This window comes from Salmo trutta, chromosome 19 (genome assembly GCF_901001165.1).
Source record: "Salmo trutta chromosome 19, fSalTru1.1, whole genome shotgun sequence".
In the NCBI taxonomy this organism is placed as follows: domain Eukaryota; kingdom Metazoa; phylum Chordata; class Actinopteri; order Salmoniformes; family Salmonidae; genus Salmo; species Salmo trutta.
The window spans coordinates 51639074-51663796 of record NC_042975.1 but is presented as its reverse complement, the minus strand read 5'-3'; the positions used below and the strand labels follow the sequence as shown (position 1 = coordinate 51663796).

The 24723-nt window shown below is 41.8% G+C and overlaps 1 protein-coding gene across 1 annotated transcript in view; it reads left to right on the top strand.

Annotated features, from left to right (window-relative positions):
• Positions 1 to 24723, top strand: part of LOC115154950 (beta,beta-carotene 9',10'-oxygenase-like) — a 61222-nt gene that overhangs the window by 26811 nt on the left and 9688 nt on the right. The window contains exons 5-8 of the mRNA XM_029701684.1: positions 3763 to 3891; positions 4425 to 4585; positions 9102 to 9269; positions 19473 to 19610. Of these exons, the coding sequence (XP_029557544.1) occupies positions 3763 to 3891; positions 4425 to 4585; positions 9102 to 9269; positions 19473 to 19610 (596 nt within the window). The remainder of the gene's footprint in view (positions 1 to 3762; positions 3892 to 4424; positions 4586 to 9101; positions 9270 to 19472; positions 19611 to 24723) is intronic.

Here is a 24723-nt window from a genome sequence, read left to right as displayed (position 1 = left end):
TTCCACTGTCCACTCATTGAAAGTGCTGCATCTCCCTCATTTCTTAGAGTAAAAGCCTGAAACAATGCCTAAAGACTGGCCACATGTAGAAGAAGCCATAGAGTGTGAACTGGGTCCTAAGTCTTTGTAAGGTGGATAAGCTTTCAATGGAAAAACAGCCTTTCAAAGTAATAGTACGTCCTGGATAGATTTTCCTCAGGGTTTTGCCTGCCATATCAGTTCTGTTATACTCAAAGACATTGTTCTAACAGTTTTTTAAACTTTAGAGTATTTGCTATCCAAACCTACCAATTATATGCATATCCTAGTTCTGGGCCTGAGCAGCAGGTAGTTTAATTTGGGCACGCTTTTCATCCAAAATTCCAAAAGCTGCCCCCTACCCTAGTGAAGCTAAGAACACAGCCATGAATAAAGAATGGTACCAACACATCCTCCGAGAGCAACTTCTCCACACCATCCAGGAACAGTTTGGTAACAAACAATGCCTTTCCAGCATGATGGAGCACCTTGCCATAAGGCAAAAGTGATAACTAAGTGGCTTGGGGAACAAAACATCGATATTTTGGGTCCATGGCCAGGAAGCTCCCCAGACCTTAATCCTATTGAGAACTTGTGGTCAAAATCAAAATCAAATCAAATGTATTTGTCACATACACATGGTTAGCAGGTGTTAATGCAAGTGTAGGGAAATGCTTGTGCTTCTAGTTCCGACCATGCAGTAATATCTAACAAGTAATATAACCTAACAATTTCACAACAACTACCTTATACACACAAGTGTAAAGGAATGAATACGAATATGTACATAAAAATATATAAATGAGTGATGGCCGAACGGCAGGCAAGATGTAGTAGATGGTATGGAGTACAGTATATACATATGAGAGGATTAATGTAGGTTATGAAAACATTATGTAAAGTGGCATTGTTTAAAGTGGCTAGTGATACATCTAATTACATCAAGATGGCAAGATGCAGTAGATGGTATGGCGTACAGTATATACACATATGAGATGAATAATGTAGGTTATGTTAACATTATCTAATATAAATAATATAACGTGGCAAGTGATAAATTGATTGCATCAATTTTCCCATTATTAAAGTGGCTTGAGTTGAGTCAGTATGTTGGCAGCAGCCACTCAATGTTAGTGATGGCTGTTTAACAGTCTGATGGCCTTGAGATAGAAGCTGTTTTTCAGTCTCTCGGTTCCAGCTTTGATGCACCTGTACTGACCTCGCCATCTGGATGTTAGCAGGGTGAACAGGCAGTGGCTCGGGTGGTTGCTGTCCTTGATGATCTTTTTGGCCTTCCTGTGACATTAGGTGGTGTAGGTGTCCTGGAGGGCAGGTAGTTTGCACCCGGTGATGCGTTGTGCAGACCTCACTACCCTCTGGAGACCCTTCCGGTTATGGGCGGAGCAGTTGCCGTACCAGGCGGTGATACAGCCCGACAGGATGCTCTCGATTGTGCATCTGTAAAAGTTTCTGAGTGCTTTTGGTGACAAGCCAAATTTCTTCAGCCTCCTGAGGTTGAAGATGCGCTGCTGCGCCTTCTTCACCACGCTGTCTGTGTGGGTGGACCATTTCAGTTTGTCCGTGATGTGTACGCCGAGGAACTTAACTCTCCACCCTCTCCACTACTGTCCCGTCAATGTAGATAGGGGGCTGCTCCCTCTGCTGTTTCCTGAAGTCCCCAATCATCTCTTTTGTTTTGTTGACATTGAGTGCGAGGTTATTTTCCTGACACCACACTCCGAGGGCCCTCACCTCGTGGTCAAGAGCATAGTACCCTCAAGAGGCGGGTGGACAAACAAAACCCACAAATTCTGACAAACTCCAAGCATTGATTATGCAAGAATGGGCTGCCATCAGTCAGGATGTGGCCCAGAAGTTAATTGACAGCATGCCAGGGTGGAATGCAGAGGACTTGAAAAAGAAGGGTCAACTATTGACTCTTTGCATCAACTTCATGTAATTGTCAATAAAAGCCTTTGACACTTATGAAATGCTTGTAATTATACTTCAGTATTCCATAGTAACATCTGACAAAAATATCTAACCACACTGAAGCAGAAAACTTTGTGGAAATTAATATTTGTGTCATTCTCAAAACTTTTGGCCACGACTGTATTTGACTAAGCTGTATGTAAACTTCCAACTTCAACTGCATTTCCCAGCTTTACATAGGTTGGTAGATACTCTTCATTAATAATACAGATAAACTTTGCTCCTTTTTCCCATGATCTGTAAGGGTTAAGCGACGTGCATTAACTACACTTGGATTTTTTTGCATAAGATAGTTATTATCAATAACCAAAGGACGCCAGAGATATAACTTTTTACCGGTGCCCTGCTCCGAAAATCAAAGCTGTCCACTTCATGCATCGATAATTTTGTGAGCCACAATGCACACTCACTCCTTTTGCTCTTTAGATACACACAATATCAACACCATACTGAGCCACTCCTGCTTACTCCACTTTTATCAGCGCCACCTTCACCGTCTTTGTGACTTCAATAGGTTTTCCCAAATGTACATCCTTATCCAAAAAACATACTCAAACAAGCAACAATTCATCCGACTCATTTTCCACAAAATGTTTTCCATTTTTGGATCACAGTTGTCCACTCATCTTTCTCATTAACTGTACTTGATGCACTTTCAGCTTCAAACAACATTTCTGCTCCAGCCATCTCAACCTCCCTCCATGTCTTTCCCAATCACGGCTTCTGGTACACTGTTTTCCACTAGAGGCAATAAATGTTGTTAGGACAGGTTTGCAACAGATTCAAATAGAATCTTGAAGGAATTGCCTATCAGAAATAAATGTTTTGCCATGTTTTGCCACTAGCGGCAATAAACATTATTGTTGCCAAACCTTTGCTGCAGATTCATCACTAGTGGCAAAAGTTTGCAAACTTCTGACAACATTTTGTGGCACACTATTTAGTTTGCAGCAAATTTGCCACAAACTTGCTGGAAGGTTGCCGCAACAAATTCATTTTGGTAAGGGACCTACTAAATGTTATTTTTTTCTAGTGGCACTGGTGCTCCCAAATTAAAATTCCAGGTAGTACAGCAAAATATGTAGGAGCATATACGATCAAAATGATAGCACTGTATAGTCCTGATTGGTTTTTCATCAAGTTCACTTAAAGGGGCACTTCACCACTTCTTAACTTTGACAACATAGGTCTATTTTTTTGTATTACTATTTTCAAAAATTTAGACACTGGTATGGTGCAGGAGGCATAAACTGGTGAGATGTACCTTTTAGGCAGTATTGTAATATACAGTAGAAGTCTGTCTATTACTGCATCTTAAACCTTCTCAGTGTGACTCAAGACAGAAGTAATAGTGCTGATTTAAACCAGTAAGATATATTATATGAGTTTTATTTATGTCTATGAGCTCAGATGGGTGAGGGGGTAATTGTCCTCCTCAAACATACCAAGCTGAAAACCTCATAGACAACAGTGGCGTCATCTGTGTTGTGAAATGAGCACACACTGGTTGTTCATTTCCGACAACATATTATTTACTGTAATCTCTGTGAGATACTTATATACATTTATTTCTTGTTTATATACAAGTGTGTGTTTTATGTGGCTCTGACACAATATCACAGGGTGACAGGTTGTGTAGAAACAGTGTTCCTGTGAGTTTAGGTGATCATTTCTTGTATACACACCAGTGTTGTGACACAGTATTACAACACTGCGAGAGGTTGTGTACTAACTGTGTCCCTGTAATTTTAGGTGCCTTGTATAACATAATCAAAGTGCCACCTATGAAGAACAATCCTGAGGAAACCCTGGAGGGGGCCAAAGTGCTCTGCTCTATTGTCCCTATAGACAAGGCCAGGCCCTCCTACTACCACAGCTTCGGTAAACCTATCAAACACTTCATGCAATACCTATGCAATAAGAGCCAAAACATAACCATGACTGTGTCCCAAATAGCACCCTTTTCCCTTTATAGTGCACTTATTTTGATCAGGGCTGGTCAGAAGTAGTGCACTATAGAAGGAACAGGGCGCCATTAGGGATGCATCCCATGACTTCCCTTAGCTACACGTCTCTATCATATCCGTATGGAACAAAATGTACCCTGACTTAAGTGTCAAACTTCCAAGTCTCATTTTAACTTGACAGAAAGCCAGAAATTGAGGTTCCTCTGCCCTCCTTATACTCATGTATACATAATCTCACAATGTCACTACATAATGCTATTTTAGCAATGAGAATCAGTGTGAAAATGGGCGGGGTGTATTTACAGGTATATGCATCTTTTTCTCTCTTTCTGTAGCAAAAAAATATATAAATGAAAGTCAATTCAGGAAGTGAAACCATCCATTCAAATCGACCCCATCCCCAATGAAAACAATGTATTTGACATGCTTCTTCCCTTCTTCCTGTAGCCATGTCAGAGAACTATGTGGTATTCATAGAGCAGCCTATCAAAATTGACCTGCTGAAGAGCATCACATCCAAGAAGAGGGGGGAGAGGATCTGTGAAAGGTTCTTCTGGGACCCCAAGCAAGATACTGTCTTCCACCTGATTGACAAACACACAGGACAGGTGAGCGATGGACAGGACAATGATTTTAAGGCCTTCATAATGCAAATAAATAACTCATATGGTTCTATTACGGAAGCCCTGAAGCCTAAGACAAAAAAATATATAAAAACGTAGTTTCTTGGAATTATCTTGTTTGAAGGTCTTAGTATCTAATTTGAAGGTCTTAGTAAACAACAAAAAATGTAATGACTCATCTCATTTCGTGTACTTCATTTTTACTTTGTCTAATTAGGCCTCATTCGTTATGCAGCTTGTCAGACCGTGCAAAGGTTGTCACTGATTCCACCCATTGAAATTATTATTCATTTACAGTTCTTTGATAGCCTAAAACAGGGCTGCATTTGAATGCCAGAGCATGTAAGTGGTCGAGTGTGGAGTCGAGCATTTGAAAAATAATGTGTTGCCATTCTCTCCCGCTCCAATTTTACTCCAGTACTGCCTACCCACAAGCTCAGAGCATGCTCTGCTTAGCTTTTTCATTGTCCTTTATCACTATTCTTTTAATTACTGTGACCCCACCCACAGTACCCTATATCAAGTTTATATTCTACTTTCTAAAATTAGGATATGTATTTTCACTTGAAGCTTTCCACCTTCTCCAATGCGGTCCCGTTGATGTGGATAGGGGTGTGCTCCAGCTGCAGTTTCCTGAAGTCCACAATCAGCTCCTTCGTTTTGTTGACGTTTGGTGAGAGGTTATTTTCATTGCACCACACTCCCAGGGCCCTCACCTCCTCCCTGTAGGCTGTCTCGTCATTGTTGGTAATCAGGCCTACTGCTGTTGTGTTATCTGCGAACTTGATGATTGAGTTGGAGGCGTGCGTGGCCATGCAGTCATGGGTGGACAGGGAGTACATGAAGGGGCTGGGCACGCATCCTTGTGGGGCAACAGTGTTGAGTATCAATGTTTTTTCCTACCTTCACCACCACAGGGGCTGCCCATCAGGAAGTCCAGGACTCAGTTGCACGGGGCGGGGTTCAGACCGCTTAATGATAAGCTTAGAGGGTACTATGGTGTTGAATACTGAGCGATAGTCAATGAACAGCGTTCTTACATAGGTATTCCTCTTCTCCAGATGGAATAGGGCAGTGTGCAGCGCGATGGCGATTGCATCGTCTGTCGATCTATTGGGGCGGTAAGCAAATTGAAGTGGGTCTAGGGTGTCAGGTAAGGTAGAGGTGATATGGTCCTTGACTAGTCTCTCAAAGCACTTCATGATGGCAGAAGTGAGTGCTACTTGGCGATAGTCATTTAGTTCTGTTACCTTTGCTTTCTTGGGTACAGGAACAATGGTGGACATCTGAAGCATATGGGGACAGTAGACGGGGATAGGGAGAGATTGAATATGTCCTTAAACATTCCAGCCAGCTGGTCTGTGCATGCTCTGAGGACCCTTGCGAGGGTTAACACGCTTAAATGTCTTACTCGCGTCGGCCATGACGAAGGAGAGCCCACAGTCCTTGGTAGCGGGCTGCGTCGGTGGCACTGCATTATTCTCAAAGCGAGCGAAGTAGGTGTTTAGCTTGTCAGGAAGCAAGATGTCGGTGTCTGCGAAGTGGCTGGTTTTCTATTTGTAGTCCGTGATTGTCTGTAGACCCTGCCACATACGTCTCGTGTCTGAGCTGTTGAATTGCGAAAAGTGCTTATCTAAACTCAGCAAAAAAAGAAACGCCCCTTTTTCAGGAACCTGTCTTTCAAAGATAATTCGTAAAAATCCAAATAACTTCACAGGTCTTCATTGTAAAGGATTTAAACACTGTTTCCCATGCTTGTTCAATGAACCATAAACAATTAATGAACATGCACCTGTGGAATGATCGTTATGACACTAACAGCTTGAAGACAGTAGGCAATTAACCTGTCTGGGCTAGGGGGCAGTATTTTCATGGCCGGATGAAAAACGTACCCAATATAAACAGGTTACTACTCTGGCCCAGAAACTAGAATATGCATATTATTAGTAGATTTGGATAGAAAACACTCTGACATTTCTAAAACTGTTTGAATGGTGTCTGTGAGTATAACAGAACTCATATGGCAGGCAAAAACCTTTGAAAAAGTCAACCAGGAAGTGGAGGATCTGAGAATTCTAGTTCTTCTTTCTAGTCCCTTTCGGAACTACAGTATCTGTGGGGTTACGTTGCACTTCCTAAGGCTTCCATTGGCTGTCAAAAGCCTTCAGAAAGTGGTTTGAGCATTCTCCTGTCACTGGGCAGATAGTAGGATCTCAGTTACTGAGTGGTCTGCCTGGCAACAAAGGGATTGGATATGCTCGATCCCGCGAGCGCACCCCTCCTTCCTTTTCTCCTCGAATGAATACGCTATTGTCCAGTTGGAATATTATCACAATTTTACGTTAAAAATACCATGAAAATTGATTTTAAACAGTGTTTGACATGCTTCTAAGTATGGTAATGGAACATTTTGACTTTTCGCCTCTGGTACCGCGCTCGCGCGTTATGCCTTTGGATAGTGCTCTGAACGCACTAACAAAATGGAGGTATTTGGACATAAATATGGAGTATTTTGAACCAAAACAACATTTCTTGTGGAAGTAGCAGTCCTAGGAGTGCATTCTGACGAAGATCAGCAAAGGTAAGAGAATATTTCTAATACTAATTCTGAGTTTAGGTTGCCCCGAACTTGGCGGGTGTCTGTATAGCTCACCGTGATGGCTGAGCTATGTACTCAGAATATTGAAAAATGTGCTTTCTCCGTAAACCTATTTTAAAATCTGACACAGTGCTTGCATACAGGAGTATTCTATCTATAATTTTTAAATAATTGTTATATATTTTCTCAACGTTTATGATGAGTATTTTTGTAAATTGATGTGCACATTCGCCGGAGGTTTGGTGGGAATACATTTTCTGAACATCACGCGCCAATGTAAAATGCTGTTTTTGGATATAAATATGAACTTTATCGAACAAAACATACATGTATTGTGTAACATAATGTCCTAGGAGTGTCATCTGATGAAGATCGTCAAAGGTTAGTGCTTCATTTAGCTGTGTTTTGGGTTTTATTGACACATGTCCTGGCTTGGAAAATGGCTGTATGATTATTTTTGTCTATGTACTCTCCTAACATAATCTAATGTTTTGCTTTCGCTGTAAAGCCTTTTTGAAATCGGACAATGTGGTTACATCAAGGAGAAGTGTATCTTTAAAATGGTGTAAAATAGTTGTATGTTTGAGAAAGTTGAATTATGACATTTTGTTGTTTTTGAATTTGCCGCCCTGATATTTCACTGGCTGTGTCCTGCAGGTGGACGCTAGCGTCCCACGTAGCCCATAGAAGTTAAGGTCAATGTTACGAAAACTTAGGACACTAAAAGAGGCCTTTCTACTGACTCTGAAAAACACCAAAAGAAAGATGCCCTGCTCATCTGCGTGAACGTGCCTTAGGCATGCTGCAAGGAGGCCTGAGGACTGCAGATGTGGCCAAGGAAATAAATTGCAATGTCCGTACTGTGAGACGCCTAAGACAGCACTACAGGGAGACAGGACGGACAGCTGATTGTCCTCGCAGTGGCATGTAACAACACCTGCACTGGATCGGTACACCCGAACATCACCCCTACAGGACAGGTATAGGATGGCAACAACTGCCAGAGTTACACCAGGAACGCACAATCCCTCCATCAGTGTTCAGACTGTCCGCAATAGGCTGAGAGAGACTGGACTGAGGGCTTGCAGGTCAGGCTTGCAGCAGGACCTCACCAGACGTCACCGGCAACAATGTCGCCTATGGGCACAAACCCACTGTCGCTGGACCAGACAGGACTGGCAAAAGTGCTTTTCACTGACAAGTCATGGTTTTGTCTCACCAGGGGTGATGGTTGGATTCACGTTTATCGTAGAAGGAATGAGCGTTACACCGAGGTCTGTACTCTGGAGCGGGATCGATTTGGAGGTGGATGGTCCGTCATGGTCTGGGGGGGTGTGTCACAGCATCATCGGACTTAGCTTGTTGTCATTGCAGGCACTCTCAATGCTGTGCGTTACAGAGAAGACATCCTCCTCCCTCATGTGGTACCCTTCCTGCAGGCTCATCCTGACATGACCCTCCAGCATGACAATGCCACCAGCCATAATGCTCGTTCTGTGCATGATTTCCTGCAAGACAGGAATGTCAGTGTTCTGCCATGGCCAGCGAAGAGCCCAGTTCATGTCTCAGTTGTTGAATGTTGTTATGTTCATACAAATATTTACACATGTTAAGTTAGCTGAAATATATGCAGTAGACAGTGAGAGGACGTTTCTTTTTTGCTGAGTTGATGATACTGTATCATAATTTGTTTAATCTATCAGAAAAGTAGAACTTATAGCAGTCATGTTCCCCACTGATACAGCTAGTAACTAAGCTACTTACTATATTGCTTAATGACCAGTAAATTATCTGTTAATTTTATATAATATTTATCCCACGCTCTTATCTCCTATAGATCAACTCAGTGAAGTAACTTTTACTTCACTAGCTGTTTGTCCCTCTCTCTTCTGTCTTCTCTAGACCAACTCTGTAAAGTTCCACACCAAGGCGCTGTCAGTGTTCCACCAGATCAACGCTTATGAAGAGGATGGCTTCCTGATGCTGGACATGTGTTGCTCTGACAATGGAGTGGCCCTTAACAACTACCTCATCCAGAACCTACGCAAGTCAGGGGAGGCTCTCGATCAGGTCAGCATGGAAATACAGTGCCTTTTCCACATGTTGTTGTGTTACAGCCTGAATTTAAAATGGATTACATTTAAATGTTTTGTCACTGGCCTACACACAATACCTCATAATGTCAAAGTGGAATTATGTTTTATAAATTTTTTACAAATTAATAAAAAATGAAAAGCTGAAATGTCGGAATAATAAGTATTCAACCCCTTTGTTATGGCAAACCTAAATAAGTTCAGGAGTAGAAATTTGCTTAACAAGTCACATAATAAGATGTATGATCTCAGTGTGCAACAGTAGTGTTTAACATGATTTTTGAATGACTACCTCATCTCTGTAAGTCCCAAAGTCGAGCAGTGCATTTCTAACACAGAGACCAGGGAGGTTTTGCAACATCTTGCAAAGAAGGGCACCTATTAGTAGATCAAAAAGCAGCCATTGAATATCCCTTTGAACATAGTGAAGTTAATCATTACACTTTGGATGGTGTATCAAAACAACCAGTCACTACAAAGATACAGGCGTCCTTCCTAACTCAGTTGCTGGAGAAGAACAGAATTGCTCAGGGATTTCAATGTGAGGCCAATGATGACTTTAATGGCTTTGATAGAAGAAAACTGAGGAGGGATGAACAACATTGTAGTTACTCCACAATACTAACCTAATTGACAGACTTAATAAAAGGAAGCCTGTAAAGAATAACACATATTCCAAAACATGCATCCTGTTTGCGACAAGGTACTAAAGTAATACAGCAAAAAATGTGGCAAAGCAATTCACTTTTTGGCAATAATACAGTGTTATGTGTGGAGCAAATCCAATGCAACACTTTACTGAGTACCACTCCCATATTTGTAAGTGGTGGCTGCATCATGTAATGGGTATGCTTGTAATTGTTGAGGACTGGGAAGTATTTCAGGATAAAAAATACATGGAATGACGCTAAGTACAGTCAAAATAATAGAAGAAAACCTGGTTCAGTGTGCTTTCCACCAGACACTGGGAGATGAATTCACCTTTCAGCAGGACAATAACCTAAAACAAGGCCAAATCTACACTGGAGTTGCTTATCAAGAAGACAGTGGGTGTTCCTGAGTGGCTGAGTTACAGTTATGAATTAATTCTGCTTTAAAATCTATGGGAAGACCAATATATATATATATATATTGTGTAGTAGCAGTAGCAATACAAGGATATAACATCTAAAAAAGAGACAGGAATGCTTAAGGGGGAGGTGTTGCTTTATATATTCAGAGACAAATCCCTGTAACGCTTAGAGAAGATCTTAAGTCAAGTGATACTGAAGTGTTGTTTATGGATGCAGGTTCACTTGGCACATCTAAAGCCTTTTTTGGGGGTGTGTTGCTATATGTTGCTATACCAAATGCTAACAGTCAGTATCTAAATAATATGTGTGAAATGCTTGATAGTGTAAATGATGTAAACAGAGAGGTCTACTTTCTTGGGAACCTGAATATTGACTGGTTTTCATCAAGCTGTCCGCTCAAGAGGAAACTTCTCACTGTAACCATTGCCTGTAATCTGGTTTAGGTTATTAATCAACCTACCAGGATGTTAACAAACACTGCAGGAACAAGATGATCCACATGTATTGATCACATTTTTACTAATACTGTAGAACTTTGTTCTAAAGCTGTATCCGTACCCATTGGATGCAGTGGTCACAATGTAGCAATTTAGTGTCTATTTCCAGGAAAGCCAAAGTTCCAAAAGTTGGGCCTAAAATAGTGTATAAGAGATGTAGATGAGGTAAAGATCATTTGTTGTTCTGACGTGATTAATAAGGAGCATCCAGATGTGGCACTTCATGCATTTATGAAATCACATTATGGATAAACATGCAAAAACAGAGCTCCGAATAGAAGTGTGTCACAAAACAAACAATACCTCACAATGATGGGGTGCAAAGAACTGAACTAAAGAGTGTGTGATGATGACATACAGGTGTGTGAACAGGTGATTAGAATTCAGGTGATTAGGATCTGGAGAGTGAGCTGTGTTCAGGGGATCTATGTGTTTGAGAGTGTGAGCTGGAACGTGGGCTGGAAAGTGAGCTGTGTTCAGGGGCTCTACGTGTTTGAGAGTGTGAGTTGGAAGCAGATGTTACATTTTAATGATTACTTCATTGGCAAAGTGGGCAAACTTAGGCAGGAAATGCCTATAACGAACAGTGAGCCATCGCACTCATGCATAAAAATCAAATAATGAAAGAAAAGCATTGCATATTTTGTTAAGTTAGTGTGGAAGAAGTCGGAAGTTTACATACACTTAGGTTGGAGTCATTAAAACTTGTTTTTTAACCACTCCACAAATTACTTGTTAACAAACTATAGTTTTTGCAAGCTGGTTAGGACATCTACTTTGTGCATGACACAAGTTATTTTTCTAACAATTGTTTACAGACAGATTATTTTCGCAGTCAACATAATTTACTGTATCACAATTCCAGTGGGTCAGAAGTTTACATACACTAAGTTGACTGTGCCTTTAAACAGCTTGGACAATTCCAGAAAATTATGTCATGGCTTTAGAAGCTTCTGATAGCCTAAAAGACATCATTTGAGTCAATTGGAGGTGTACATGTGGATGTATTTCAAGGCCTACCTTCAAACTCAGTGCCTCTTTGCTTGACATCATGGGAAAATCAAAAGAAATCAGCCAAGACCTCAGAAAATAAATTGTAGAGCTCCACAAGTCTGGTTCATCCTTGGGAGCATTTTACAAACACCTGAAGGTACCACGTTCATCTGTACGAACAACAGTATGCAAGTATAAACACCATGGGACCACACAGCCGTCACACCGCTCAGGAAGGAGACGCGTTCTGTCTCCTAGAGCTGAATGTTCTTTGATGCGAAAAGTGCAAATCAATCCCAGAACAACAGCAAAGGACCTTGTGAAGATGCTGGAGGAAACAGGTACAAAAGTATCTATATCCACAGAAAAACGAGTCCAATATCGACATACCCTGAAAGGCTGCTCAGCAAGGAAGAAGCCACTGCTCCAAAACCGCCATAAAAATCCAGACTACGTTTTGCAACTGTACATGGGGACAAAGATCGTACTTTTTGGAGAAATGTCCTCTGGTCTGACGAAACAAAAATAGAACTGTTTGGCCATAATGACCATTGTTATGTTTGGAGGAAAAAGGGGGATGTTTGCAAGCTGAAGAACACCATCCCAACCGTGAAGCAGGGTGGTGGCAGCATCATGTTGTGGGGGTGCTTTGCTGCAGGAGGGACTGGTGCACTTCACAAAATAGATGGCATCATGAGGAAGCAAAATTATGTGGATATATTCAAGCAACATCTCAAGACATCAGTCAGGAAGTTAAAGCTTGGTCGCAAATGGGTCTTCCAAATGGACAATGACCCCGACATACTTCCAAAGTTGTGGCAAAATGGCTCAAGGACAACAAAGTCAAGGTATTGGAGTGGCCATCACAAAGTCCTGACCTCAATCCCATAGAAAATGTGTGGGCAGAACTGAAAAAGTGTGTGCGAGCAAGGAGGCCTGCAACCCTGACTCAGTTACACCAGTTCTGTCAGGTGGAATGTGCCAAAATTCATCCAAATTATTGTGGGACGCTTGTGGAAGACTCCCCAAAACATTTGACCTAAGTTAAACAATTTAAAGGCAATGCTACCAAATACTAATTGAGTGTATGTAAACTTTTGACCCACTGGGAATGTGATGAAATAAATAAAAGCTGAAATAAATCATTCTCTCTACTGTTATTCTGACATTTCACAATCATAAAATAAAGTGGTGATCCTAACTGACCTAAAACAGGGAATTGTTACTAGGATTAAATGTCAGGAATCGTGAAACACTTTAGCTAAATACAACTCAGTTTATGTACATTTCTGACTTCAACTGTAGATTCAATAGTTGTAAAGATGGGGAGAGGTCTGTCTGTAATTAAGATATGCTCTGCTTTTTTGACACCACACTCCAAAAAGCAAGTCCTGCAGGCACTAGTTTTGTTTTATCTTGATTATTGTCCAGTCGTGTGGTTTAGTACTTCAAGGAAAGACCTATTTAAGCTGCAGCTGGCTCAGAACAGATTGGCACGTCTTGCTCTTTGTTGTAATCAGAGGGCTGATATAAATAATATGCATGCCAGTCTCTCTTGGCTAAGAGTTGAGGAGAGACTGACTTCATCACTTCTTCTTTTTATAAGAAACACCGCTCTGACAAACACACTAACCCAGCCAGACATACCAACAGGGGTCTTTTCACAGTCCCCAAATCCTGAACAAATTCAAGAAAGCGTACAGTACTATATAGACCATTATTAAATGGAACTCCTTTCTATCTCATATTGCTCAAATGAATATAACTGGTTTAAAAAACGAATAAAGCAACACCTCACGGCACAATGCCTCTCCCCTATTTTACCTAGATAGTTTGTGTGAATTGATTTGTAGGCTACGTGTGCCTTTTTTAAAATTGATATCGTTTTGTCTTTGATCTATTCTTGTCTATTAATGGTGTGTATGATGTCATGTTTCATGTTTTGTGTGGACCCCTGGAATAGTAGCTGCATCTTTTGCAACAGCTAATGGGGATCCTAATAAAATACCAAATACAATTTATGCTGTGACATTGGGATGCTGCTAGAGCTGCCGCTTTCAAGGAGTGGGACATTCATCCGTAGGCATATAAGAAATCCCGCTATACCCTCAGACGACCCATCAAACAGGCAAAACTTCAATGCAGGAATATTATTGAATCCTACGACACTATGCTCGTCGGATAAGGCAGGACTTGCGAACTATTACGGACTACAAAGTGAGCTGCCGAGTGACGTGAGCCTACCAGATTAGCTAAATGCCTTTTATGCTCCCTTCGAGGCAAGCATTAACTGAAGCATATATTAGAGCACCAGCTGTTCCGGATCACTGTGTGATCACGCTCTCTATAGCTGATATGAGTAAGATCTTTAAACAGGTCAACATTCACAAGGCCGAGGGGCCAGATGGATTACCAGGATGTGTACTCGGAGCATGCACGGACCAACTGGCAAGTGTCTTCACTGACATTTTCCACCCCTCCCTGACCAAGTCTGTAATACCTACATGCTTTTAGCAGACCACCATAGTCCCTGTGCCCAAGAACGCCAAGGTAACCTGCTTAAATGACTAGCACCCCATAGGACTCAAGACTGTAGCCATGAAGTGCTTTGAAAGGCTGGTCATGGCTCATGTCAACACCAATTTCCCAGAATCCCTAGACCCACTACAATTGCCAACAGATCCACAGATGCAAACAGATCCACAGAAGACACAATCTCAATTGCACTCCACACTGCCCTTTCCCAATTGGACAAAAGGAACACCTACAGTCAAAGGCTTGGACACATTTACTCATTCAAGGGTTTTTCTTTATTTTTACAATTTTCTACATTGTAGAATAATAGTGAAGACATTAAAACTATGAAAAAACACACCTCCAGGCTGTGTAAGGCCTATTTGACCAAGAAGGAGAGTGATGGAGTGCTGCATCAGATGACCTGGCCTTCACAATCACCCGACCTCAACCCAATTGTGATGGTTTTGGATGAGTTGGACCACAGGGTGAAGGAAAAGAAGCCAACAAGTGCTCAGCATATGTAGGAACTCCAAGACTGTTGGAAAAGCATTCTAGGTGAAGCTGGTTGAGAGAAAACCAAGAGTGTGCAAAGCTGTCATGAAGGCAAATGGTGGATACTTTGAAAAATCTCAAACTTAAATAAATCACTTTTTTCATTACTACATGATTCTATGTGTTACGTCATAGTTCATGTCTTCAACATTATTATACAATATCGAAAATAGTAAAGATAAAGAAAAATTCTGGAATGAGTAGGTGTGTCCAAACTTTAGACTGGTGCTGAATGTGAGAATCTGTTCATTGACTACAGCTCAGCTTACAACACCACATTTACCACAAAGCTCATCACTAAGCTAAAGACTCTAGGACAAAACATCTCCCTCTGCAACTGGATGCTGGACTTCCTGATGGTCGCTCCCAGGTGGTAAGGTTAGTCAACAACACATATGCCACGCTGATCCTCAACACAGGGGCCTCTCAGGGGTGCGTGCTTAGTCCCTTCCTGTACTCCCTGTTCTCCCACAATTGCGTGGCTGAGCACGACTCCAACACCATCATGAAGTAGTTGATGACAACGGTGGTAGGCCTGATCACCAACAACGATGAGACAGCCTATAGGAAGGAGGTCAGAGACCTGGCAGTATAGTTTCAGGAAAACAACTTCTCCCTCAATGTGAACAAGACAAAGGAGCTGATCGTGGACTACAGGAAAAGGAGGGCCGAGTGGGTCGAGAGTTTCAAGTTCCTTAGTGTCCACATCACCTACAAACTGTCATGGTCCAAACACACCAAGACAGTCTTAAACAGGGCACGACAACGCCTATCCCCCTCAGGAGAATAAAAAGATTTGGCATGGGTTCCCTAGACCATTTGCATCACCGTCTGGTAGGGCATCTGCTCGGCATCTGACTATAAGGTGCTCCAGAGGGTAGTGCATTGTCACGCCCTGACCTGAGAGAGCCTTTTTTATGTCTCTATTTAGGTTTGGTCAGGGTGTGATTTGGGTGGGCATTCTATGTCCGTTTTTCTATGCTTTGTATTTCTTTGTTTTGGCCTGGTATGGCTCTCAATCAGGAACAGCTGTACATCGCTGTCGCTGATTGGGAGTCATACTTAGGCAGCCTGTTTTCCTTTGGGGTTTGTGGATAGTTAATTTCGGTTTAGTGTTTTGCACCTGACAGAACTGTTTGGCTGTCGGTTTCTTGTTTTTTTGTTTAAAGTGTTCTATCTTTAATAAATTCATGATGAGTACTAACCACGCTGCGCCTTGGTCTACTCTCTCCAAAGACAGCCGTTACATGCATAAGGCTCAGTACATCACTTGGGCCAAGCTTCCTGCCATCCAGGACCTCTATACTAGGCGGTGTCTGAGGAACGCCCAAAAAGGTGTCAAAGTCTTCAGCCACCCAAGTCATAAACTGTCACCAAGTCTAGGTCCAAAAGGCTCATTAACACCTTCTACCCTCAAGCCATAAGACTGCTGATAAATTAATCAAATGGCTATCTGGACTACTTGCATTGACCCCCCCCCCTTTAATTGCTGAATCATTGCATAGTAACTTTACCCCTACCAACATATACAGTGCATTCGGAAAGTATTCAGACCCCTGAAGTTTTCCACATTTTGTGACAGGCTTATTCTAAAATAGATTAAATACAATTATTTCCTCATCCATCTACAGACAGTACCCCACAATGACAAAGTGAAAACAGGTTCTTTGACAGTTTTGAAAATTTATTCAAATAAAATAAAATACCTTATTTACATAAGAATTCAGACCATTTGCTACGAGACTCGAAATTGAGCTGATCATTCCATTGATCATCCATGATGTTTCTACAACTTGACTGAAGTCCACTTGTGGTAAATGAAATTGATTGGACATGATTTGGAAAGGCGCACACCTGTCTATATAAGTTCCCAAAGTTGACAGTGCATGTCAGAGCAAAAACCAAGCCATGAGGTCAAAGGAGTTGTCCATAGTGCTCCAAGACAGGATTGTGTCGAGGCACCTATCTGGGAAAGGGTATAACAAAATGTCTGCAGCATTGAAGAACACAGTGACCTCCATCATTCTTAAATTGAAGAAGTTTGGAACCACCAAGACTCTTCCTAGAGCTGGCCACCCTGCCAAACTGAGCAATCAGGGGAGAAGGGCCTTGGTCAGGGAGGTGACCAAGAACACGATGGTGAGAGCTCCAGATTTCCTCTGTGGAGATGGGAGAACCTTCCAGTAGGAAAAACATATCTGCAGCACTCCACCAATCTACTTTATGTTAGAGTGGCAAGGCAGAAGCCACTCCTCAGTAAAATGCACATGACAGCCTGCTTGGATTTTGCCAATAGGCACCTAAAGACTCTCAGACCAAAGGAAACAAAATTCTCTGGTCTGATGAGACCAAGATTTAACTTTTTGTCTTGAATGCCAAGTCACATCTGGAGGAAACCTGTCACCATCCCTATGGTGAAGCATGGTGATGGCAGCATCATGCTGTGGGGATGTGTTCCAGTGGCAAGGACTTGGAGACTAGTCAGGATCGAGTGAAAGATGAATGGAGCAAAGTACAGAGAGATCCTTGATTAAAACCTGCTCCAGAGCACGCAGGTCCTCAGACTGTGGTGAAGGTTCACCATCCAACAGGACAACAACCCTAAGCACATAGCCAAGTCAATGCAGGAGTGGCTTCGGGACAAGTCTCTTAATGTCCTTGAGTGGCCCAGCCAGAGCCCGGACTTGAACCCCATCGAACATCTCTAGAGAGACCTGAAATTAGCTCTGTAGCGACTCTCTCCATCCAACCTGACAGAGCTTGAGAGGATCTGCAGAGAAGAATGGGAGAAACTCCCCAAATACAGGTGTCGTGTCTTTGGCTATGCCGGATTAAGTGATATGACATGCTAACTTATACAATTATTTCTCTGTAATTAATATTACCTGATTAAGCTAATCATGTAAATGTAATTAACTAGAAAGTCGGGGCACCACAGAAGAACGTTTATAGAGCTGTTATCTTCCGAATAAACTCTTAAAATACTTAGTAATATTTTACATCGATAGCAGTCAATATTAACCCTTATCTTATTTCCAGTCTCATAATGAAAGTTGTAAATTCTTGGTTATCTTCACGAACCCTGGCTAACAAGTTGAATCAGCAATACAAAATTGGGTTTAATTATTTATTTACTAAATACCTAACTAATCACACAGAATTACAAATACACAGAATACATATGATGTCATACAGAAAACGTCCTGGTGAACGGAGCCTGTATCATGGCTGGTTACACAAAGGAAAGGGGGTTGGCTTGAATGAAAGGGCGGGAAGATTTAGGAACAAAGAAACAGCAGCTATGCTATCGTAAATACATTATCTTATGCATTCTAAATTACTGCCCATTTGGAAAAGGAAAATGGAATAAATATTTACTCTGAGCTGCGCTTCGGTAGGTTGGTCATAGATGCTGGCCGGGTTGGCCACCAGATCTTCCTGTAGTGGAAGAATGTCAATGGTGGCAAATTGGATACGTGGTGGTATCTTCGTCTGGTTGTTAGACTGGATCCGTCGTCCGTCCTTTCTTAGCCCACGTTAGCAGCGGCTAACTCAACGGCTAGGAAGTATCACTTCTGTAGTGAATAAACTCAAAGTTCATACCATTCGCCATCAAAGCTCACGCCGAGGTTGGCTTAGTTCTGTCCTTGATATGGTTTAGTTAACATGTGTGTCCTTCTGACGCAGGCTGCAGACCTCCCGTACTGGAACACACTGGTTATCTTTTCGTCAAAGACTTATATAGTGGAGAGGGGGAAAGGAGGTGTTTCATCGTTTATAACCCCATGTCTCTTCACAGGGTTGGCCACTGATCGGGCAGGGCCCTTTCCTTATGAAAACCCAATTCTCTCATTTGGAAGCTAAAATTACCTTTAATCTCCTAACAAACAATTTCAATATCAAACATTTCAATTGCATAACAATTCCATGTGACTCTGATAACTAGAGGGTGTATACTTTCTCAGGTACAGTTTATGTCGTCCTGTCATCAATCATAATGTCTCAGATAACAATGAACTGACATACATACTCATTACATTATCAAGCATATTTCCAACTGGTTTTATTATCAAAAGATGGTTCCTTTTCCCCATTTGTTTGATGTTCCCAGACTCTCTATATTTAACACAGGCTATTCAAGTCCTTCAGTAGGGTCAGAGAGAGAGGGGAAGGGAGAAGGGTATTTATGGGGGGGTCATTAACCTTACCCACAGGCCAACGTCATGACACAGGTCTGCCAAGCTTGAACGTTATACCCAAGAAGACTTGAGGCTGTAATCGCTGCCATAGGTGCTTCAACAAAGTACTGAGTAAAGGGTCTGAATACTTATGTAAATGTAATAGCCTCATTATCGTTATTTTATTGTGTTACTTTTTTAACTTTAGTTTATTTATTAAATATTTTCTCAGCTCTTACTGTCTTAAAATTGCATTGTTGGTTAAGGGCTTGTAAGTAAGCATTTCATAGTAAGGTTGACACCTGTTGTATTCGGCTCGTGACAAATAAGATTTGATTTGATGTTCACGTGCACTGTATTTGTTCCTCAGGTCTACAACACCATGTACAAAGCTTTTCCCCGGCGCTTTGTTCTGCCTCTCAATGTGACTAACGACACACCAACAGGTGTGAACCTCAACACACGTCCCACCAGCTCTGCCACTTCTTTCAAAACAGCCAAAGATAAGGTATGCTGGAAATGTGCATGTTTCTGTTATCTATGCTGTATGTGTTATTGTTAGTAAAGGTTAGGTGTGTTAGAACTATGCATGTTTCTGTAAACTGTGATCTTTTGTGTGTGTGAGAAAGATATGGCTATTCTGGCGAGCAAGCAACCGGGGGATTCCCAGTTCGAATCCTTGTCCAACGGGAAAAATCTGACGGGAAGTGAGTTGGCATCCGGCGGCTTGCTGATATCAAATTCTAGATGCCATTGCCTGTCGTTGTAACCTTGAGCAAGGCACTTAACCCCCCACAACAACAGCTCCCTGGGTGTGCAGTATGGCAGCCCACCGCACCTCTCCAAAACCTGTATATGTATATATGTGTATTGTCATGACTTGACTTTAACATTAATCTGAAGTCTGTTATTTATGTAATTAACTAACTAACTATGTTTAATTGTTACCGGATTAAATTAATCATGTAACAATTAACTCATTGGGATCTGGGGCACCACCAGAGTGGTAATTCTCCCAAATTAAACTATTAAAGGCCTTTACCTATCACATCTATAAACAGTGAGCTTATTAATCATAACTTTGTATCATATCATTGTTCTGATTATTCGTAACCTCCTTGCATCTGCAAAAATACGAACCATGCTGATGATTCAGTTCTACACAAAACAGGATAAACATACACACTCTGCACCAGTTAATACGCTGAAAACAGGTCCCTAGCGGAATGACAACATTGACGCGTATTACAACTTCTTTGTGATCAGTGTCCCTTCCACAGGACGGTTGAGCTAACGTACGCTAATGCGATTATCATGAGGTTGTAAGTAACCAGAACATTTCCCAGGACATAGACATATCTGATATTGGCAGAAAGCTTAAATTCTTGTTAATCTAACTGCACTGTCCAATTTACAGTAGCTATTACAGTAAAATAATACCATGCTATTGTTTGAGGAGAGTGCATCATTTTGAACTTGAAGAGTTATTCATCAACACATTAGGCACATTTTGGCAGTCTTGACACAACATTTTGAACAGAAATGCAATGGTTCATTGGATCAGTCTAAAACGTTGCACATACACTGATGCCATCGCGTGGCCAAAATCTAAATTGCACCTGGGGTGGAATAATATATTAAGGCCTTTCTTTTGAATTTCAAAGATGAACGGTTGTTTTTTTTCTTTGTATTATCTTTTACCAGATTTAGTGTGTTATATTCTACTACATTTCTTTCACATTTCCATAACCTTCAAAGTGTTTCCTTTCAAATGGTACCAAAAATATGCATATCCTTGCTTCAGGGCTTAAGCTACAGGCAGTTAGATTTGGGTATGTCATTTTAGGCGAAAATTTAAAAAAAGGGGGTAATCATTAAGGTGTTGAAGAAGAGTTGGACAGAGACACTTAACATTGGTACATTCAGAAATTACTCTTACCTACAGTAACCATATACTTTGCACACAAACCGCCGCCCGCTTTGAGAAAGAAATCATGACTGTATTCACAGGAAATGCCTGGGTTTGCCGGCAATCTCTCGGTGAACAGGGCAGCCTTTCGAATGCGGATTGGGCCTTTTCGCGGCACGCTTGTAAGGCTCTGATTGTCCAACATGGTTCCAACAAGTGTTCTACTATTGTCCTTATTTGTAGTTGTCCGGTATCTGGTGACTTGTCGTGTAGTCCTGAATCAAACTTCTGAGTTGATTTTCCTTCCATTCACTCTTGAAGATGCCAGCCGTATCGATGGTTCCCCAATGTGGTGATGAGAGTAGCATACTACGATGGTTTGAGCAAAGTAAAAGGATGGTTCATACGCTTTCAAAGATACTTTACTTAGAACAGCTAATCAGCCGTACCAGTGATTGTCTGGGAGGTCATTTTATCGTCTCCACCTCGTGTTGAGACTCAAAGTTCAAACCATTTTAAACCTGTAGCTGCCGCTTCACGATTTTATGGTCTTTTGTGTTTGTCTTTACCCATTTATATATTTTGCTCGAAAGGGGTGGTTCCGGCAGGCTGGCACGCTCCCTGACCTCACTCTGGGGAGGTGATTACGCACTGTGAAAAGTTATGTAAAACAATTATCTCTTATAGCTTCTCAAATCACATCCCTCTCCTAACAAAAACACTTTCATCGTTTTTCATATTACATGCACAACTCATAGTATGGAAACTTCATATATGTAGTAGGTACACTTTCCAAGTTACAATATATCCTTTATAACATTTTTAATGGCATCACAAAATAACAAATAAAATTACATTAGTGTTATTTAGCTCACCTCTGACCATTCCACACGTTCTACATTCAAACTATTATTTCAGTATTTGCTTTTGAACGTGTTAGATTTCCTTTTGTGAATTTTGGAGAGCACAAAACAATCTTCTCCCATGACTTACAACAGGACGTCAGTTGTTAATCCCAACTAGTTCTTTCCTTCCCCATCTACGGGTGAAAGGGGGTCTGATTGAAGTTATTCATTGCATGCCTGATCTGACCTATTTGGATTCACATGGACAGTCATGATAGTATGTACTGTATGTGTGTCTTTTGAATGGGTTGGGTTAAAAGCGGAAGTCAAATGTCGGTTGGACCTTGTGTGTAATTGACCAAAGTGATCTAGATTTTTTCAACACCTTTTGTTCATGTGTGAGGAAGATAGGGGTGGGGTGGTGTTACTGTACTTAACTGTCAATGTCTTTTCTTTATTTTGTATGTTTTTGACATTCTCACGTTTGACAACAAAATAATTGTTTGTGGAGAGTTCTAGTGCACGTGTTATTGTACTGTGGTGAATGTAGTGCAACCTTTCTAAATGCTCTGGAACCTAACCCCTGCCAAGTCTGGTTGTTGACAACAGTTTTTTTGCAACATGATAGTTGTTCCCAACGTTACAGTTGTGTGTTTGGACTTATTCCAAGTACTATATACATGCATCTATAACATACAGTATTTGACCTACAAACCTAATCAAGTGTTTTCCTTTATTTTGGCAGGTACCATCACATACACATATTTAGTAGATGTTATTGCGGTAATTGCCAAATGCTTGTGTTCCTAGCTCCAACAATTCACAACAATACACAAATCTAATTGTAAAATAATGGAATTATGAAATATTAGGACGTGCAATGTTGGAGTGGCATTGACTAACATACAGTAGAATAGAATACAGTATATTCATATGAAATGAGTAAAGCAGTATGTAAACATTATCAAAGTGACTAGAGGTCCATTATTAAAGTGACCATTGTCTATAGGGCAGCAGCCTCTAAGGTGCGGGATTGAGATGGTAGCCGGCTAGGGATGGCTATTTCTGTCTGATGGCCTTGAGATAGAAGCTGTTATTCAGTCTCTTGGTCCCAGCTTTGATGCACCTGTACTGACCTCACCTTCTGGATGATGGTGGGGTGAACATGGCTCGGGTGGTTGATGTCCTTGATGATCTTTTTGGCCTTCCTGTGACATCGGATGCTGTAGGTGTCCTAGAGGTGTGCCCCTGGTGATGCATTGGGCAGACCGCACCACCCTCTGGAGAGCCCTGCGGTTGCGGGCAGTGCAGTTGCCGTACCAGGCAGTGATGCAGCCCGACAGGATGCTCTCAATTGTGCATCTATAAAAGTTTGTTAGGGTCTTAGGGGACAAGCCATATTTCTTCAGCCTCCTGAGGTTGAAGAGGCACTGTTGTGCCTTCTTCACCACACTGTCTGTGTGGGTGGACCATTTCAGATCGTCAGTGATGTGTACCCCGAGGAACTTGAAGCTTTCCAACTTCTACACTGCAGTCCTGTCAATGTGGATAGGGGAGTGCTCCCTCTGCTTTTTCCTGAAGTCCACGATCAGCTCCTTCATTTTGTTGAGATTGAGGGAGAGGTTATTTTTCCTGGCACCACTCCACCAGGGTCCTCACTTCCTCCCTGTAGTCTATCTCGTCATTGTTGGGGATCCGGCATACTACTGTTGTGTCGTCTGCAAACTTGATGATTGAGTTGGAGGTGTGTGTGGCCATGCAGTCATGGGTGAACAGGGAGTACAGGAGGGGGTGAGCACGCACCCTTGTGGGGCCCCTGTGTTGAGGATCAGTGAAGTGGAGGTGTTGTTTCCTACCTTCACCAACTGGGGGCGGCCCGTCAGAAAGTCCAGGACCCAGTTGCACAGGGCTAGATTCAGTCCCAGTGCCCCGAGCTTAATGATGAGCTTGGAAGGTACTATGGTGTTGAAGGCTGAGCTATAGTCAATGAACTGCATTCTTATAAAGCTTTTCCTCTTGTCCAGATGGGATAGGGCAGTGTGCAGTGCAATTGCAATTGCATCGTCTGTAGATCTATTAAGGCGGTAAGCAAGTTCCAGGGTATCAAATCAAAGTTCATTTGTCACGTGCGCCGAATACAACAGGTGTAGATCTTACAGTGAAATACTTACTTACAGGCTCTAACCAATAATGCGAAAAAAGGTGTGTGTGTGTAGGTAAGTAAAGAAATAAAACAACAGTAAAAATAAATTTGAAAATAAGAGTAGCAAGGCTATATACAGACACCGGTTAGTCAGGCTTATTGAGGTAGTATGTACATGTAGGTATGGTTATAGTGACTATGTAAGGTACCGGTGATATGATCCTTAACTCGCATCTCAAAGCACTTCATTATGACAGAAGTGAGTGCTACCTGGCGATAGTCATTTAGTTCAGTTACTTTTGCTTTCTTGGGTACAGGAACAATGGTGGACATCTTGAAGCAAGTGGGGACAGCAGACTGGGATAGGGAGAGATTGAATATGTCCTTAAACACTCCAGCCAGCTGGACTGCAAATACTCTGAGGATGCGGCTCGGGATGCCGTCTGGGACAGCAGCCTTGTGAGGGTTAACACGCTTAAATGTCTTACTCCTGTCGGCCACAGAGTATGAGAGCCCACAGTCCTCAGGAGGGGGCCGCGTCGATGGCGAAGAAGGTGTTTAGCTTGTCCAGGAGCAAGACATCGGTGTCCGTGACGTGGCTGGTTTTCCCTTTGTAATCCGTGATTGTCTGTAGACCCTGCCACATACGTCTCCTGTCTGAGCCGTTGAATTGTGACTCCACTTATCAACTTTTGTTCAGCCATTAAAGTTTGGTCTCTTTGTG